This window comes from Otolemur garnettii, unplaced genomic scaffold (assembly GCF_000181295.1).
Source record: "Otolemur garnettii isolate 467f Iridium unplaced genomic scaffold, OtoGar3 scaffold00134, whole genome shotgun sequence".
Classification (NCBI taxonomy): domain Eukaryota; kingdom Metazoa; phylum Chordata; class Mammalia; order Primates; family Galagidae; genus Otolemur; species Otolemur garnettii.
Window position 1 is genome coordinate 3,820,905 of NW_003852529.1, and position 2,386 is coordinate 3,823,290.

Below are 2,386 nucleotides of genomic sequence, written 5' to 3' on the forward strand. Positions count from 1 at the left end.
CTCACAGCAACCTCCAACTCCTGGGCTCAAGCGAGTCTCCTGCCTCTACCTCCCAAGTAGCTGGGACCACAGGCGCCCGCCACAACGACCAGCTATTTTTTGGTTGCAGCCGTCATTGTTGTTTGGCGGTCCGGGCTGCATTCGAACTGCCACTGTACGTGGCTGGTGCCTTAGCCAGTTGAGCTATAGGCGCTGAGCCCCTACCCCAGGACCTTAGCACTAGCAATATCTTCCCCTTGTCACTTTCCTAGAGGCTGGTTCTTTTTCAGTTCAAGTTTTAGTTTGTCATTTCCTCAGAGAAGTCTTGCCTGACCAACAGACAAGACTCCCTGCTATAGGGTGGAGCCTGTGACTCAATGAATAGGGCGCTGGCCCCATATACCAGAGGTGGCGGGTTCAAACCTGGCCCAGACAAAAACTGCAAAAAACAAAAAAGACTCCCTGCTGTAAGCTATCACAGGATCTTGTTTTTTTCTTTGGAACCCTTATAACAATTTGTAATAATCAATTATTTATATATGTCTGTTATTGTCTTTCTATGGATTAAGGCGGGGGTCTTGTCTGTCTTGTTGGATGCTGTGTTTCTCATAACACCGCTACCTTGATAGCTTATCTGTTCCTTAATGAATGAAGGAGACACCATGAATTTAAGGGGCTGTTTCCTTAAGGCTTTCTTTTCTGTTCTCCTTTGCCACTCAGTCTCCGTTAGGTAGACAAGCCAGGAGCAGGGTTCTGTGGGAGTGGTGAAGGTGGTCAGCATCTCCTGGGACAGAGTGAGGTTCTTCAAAGTGCATTCCTCTCTTCCTAAGATATTTACTGGGGTCCCAACATGGGGCTCCAGGGAACAGATGGTTCCCTGTGCAGATTCTGTTACTACTTGATGAGGATTCCTTTGGAAGGCTCAACCCATCCCTTAACCTCCCATCTCAGTATCCCAGACCAGACCTACCTGGGCCTCCCCTAGGCCCAGCTCAATGGCCTCTAGGGAGCGGCGCAGGAGCACACAACGCTCCTGCGAGCCAGGCTCTGCCTCGCCAGCCTCATGCGCGACCAGAGGCGCCAGCAAGGCACGATGCTCCCCACGCAGGGTCTCCAGTCCCTGGATGACAGCCTTGGTACCCAGCACGATCTCATCTTGGCTCAGCTTCTCCTCCCGCGGAAGCACCATCATGGCCATGATCGTGCCGCCTGCAAAGGGAGGGGGCGGGCAGCGGGCACCGGGCTGGGGCTACACCGCCGTCCGCCTAGATTAGGTAAACACCGGTGGTCCCCAGGGTGCCCAGGTCCCCTAGGCTGCGGCCCGCACCATGCCCTCAAACTCGGCCTACAGAGGGCGCGCCCGGCTCATCTCGGCCAGGGAGACGCAATGCGGCGCGGCCGCGGAGGCCGGACCCTGATTCGGTCCCTCACCACCGGCTTAGGAAGCCCAGTCTCGAAACTTCTCCGGGGACTCCCCTAACGAAGACAAGTACGGGGATCGTATGGCTCATTACAGTGCAGGAGGCCCTGGCCCCTGCAGGGGATCTCGCCCCAGCCCCTCCGACAGCCCCCTCCCCAACTGGCAGACCGAGCCGCAAAGAACCTCCCCCTAGAGGACCTGAGATCACGGGTCTCGGGTCCCTCCAGGCCGTGCCCACGGCGACCCCTCCCACAGACCGGCGCAGCGCCCTGCAACCCTCTGCCCCCTCCCCGAAAGGCCGAGCTCCCGCCCCCGGCCACCCAGAACCGCGCCCCCTACCCGCGGACTGGCCCAGCCCTCCCGCAGGCCGCGCCCAAGACGACCCCTCCCCTAGGCCGACCCAGAGCCCCATTCCCTTGAGAGCCTGACCTCCTCTCCCGGCCCGATTGGCCCGCGCCGACCTGCGCCTACGGCTCGGGCCCGGCTCCCGCTCCCGTTCCGGCTGCCGCCAGCCTCACCGGGACCCGCAGCGGTGATCCGGTCCCGCCGCCTCCATCCCTCCGGCCTTCCCAGCAGCCCCCGCGCCGCCTTAAAGGTGACGCCGCTACCTTGGCAGCGTCGGAGGAGGCTAAACGCGCTCCACTTGGCCCGCGGGTTGCCTTAAAGGAGAGCTCCTAGTGCAGGCTCCAGGGGAAGGGCACGGGGCTGGGCAGGGCGGGGCGCGGCGGGGCTGCCTGGGGCGCGGGGCGGGGCGCCACCTCCCACGCGCTTCCCGCCCGGATTTTCTCCACTAGGCTTCCGGGTACGCAGCAGCTCCAGAATTGTGAAGCCGAGCGCATCCCGTGTGGCGGTCTCCGAGGACGGCGAGAGAAACTGAGGTGCATAGAGGAGGCCCAGGCTCCCCAGATTCCATAGCGAGACTGTTGACACTGATGGAGGCAAATGCCACTTACAGACTCTGACTCTCTTTGGTGCTCTGAGTGCATT

General features: G+C 60.6%; 1 protein-coding gene across 4 annotated transcripts in view; it reads right to left on the reverse strand.

Annotated features, from left to right (window-relative positions):
• The window catches only part of KLC2 (kinesin light chain 2), a 10,282-nt gene extending 8,221 nt beyond the window's left edge, over positions 1-2,061 (reverse strand). For 2 of the 4 annotated variants that reach the window (XM_023518300.1, XM_012810460.2), the window contains exons 1-2: positions 1,829-2,061; positions 950-1,228 (exon numbers count right to left, since the gene is read on the reverse strand). In XM_023518300.1, the coding sequence (XP_023374068.1) occupies positions 950-1,177 (228 nt within the window). In that variant the 5' untranslated portion in view covers positions 1,178-1,228; positions 1,829-2,061. Of the gene's footprint in view, positions 1-949; positions 1,271-1,828 lie in introns of those variants that run through there. The other 2 variants (XM_023518301.1, XM_012810462.2) reach the window with 2 other exon arrangements.
• Between the last annotated feature and the right edge of the window lie 325 nt (positions 2,062-2,386).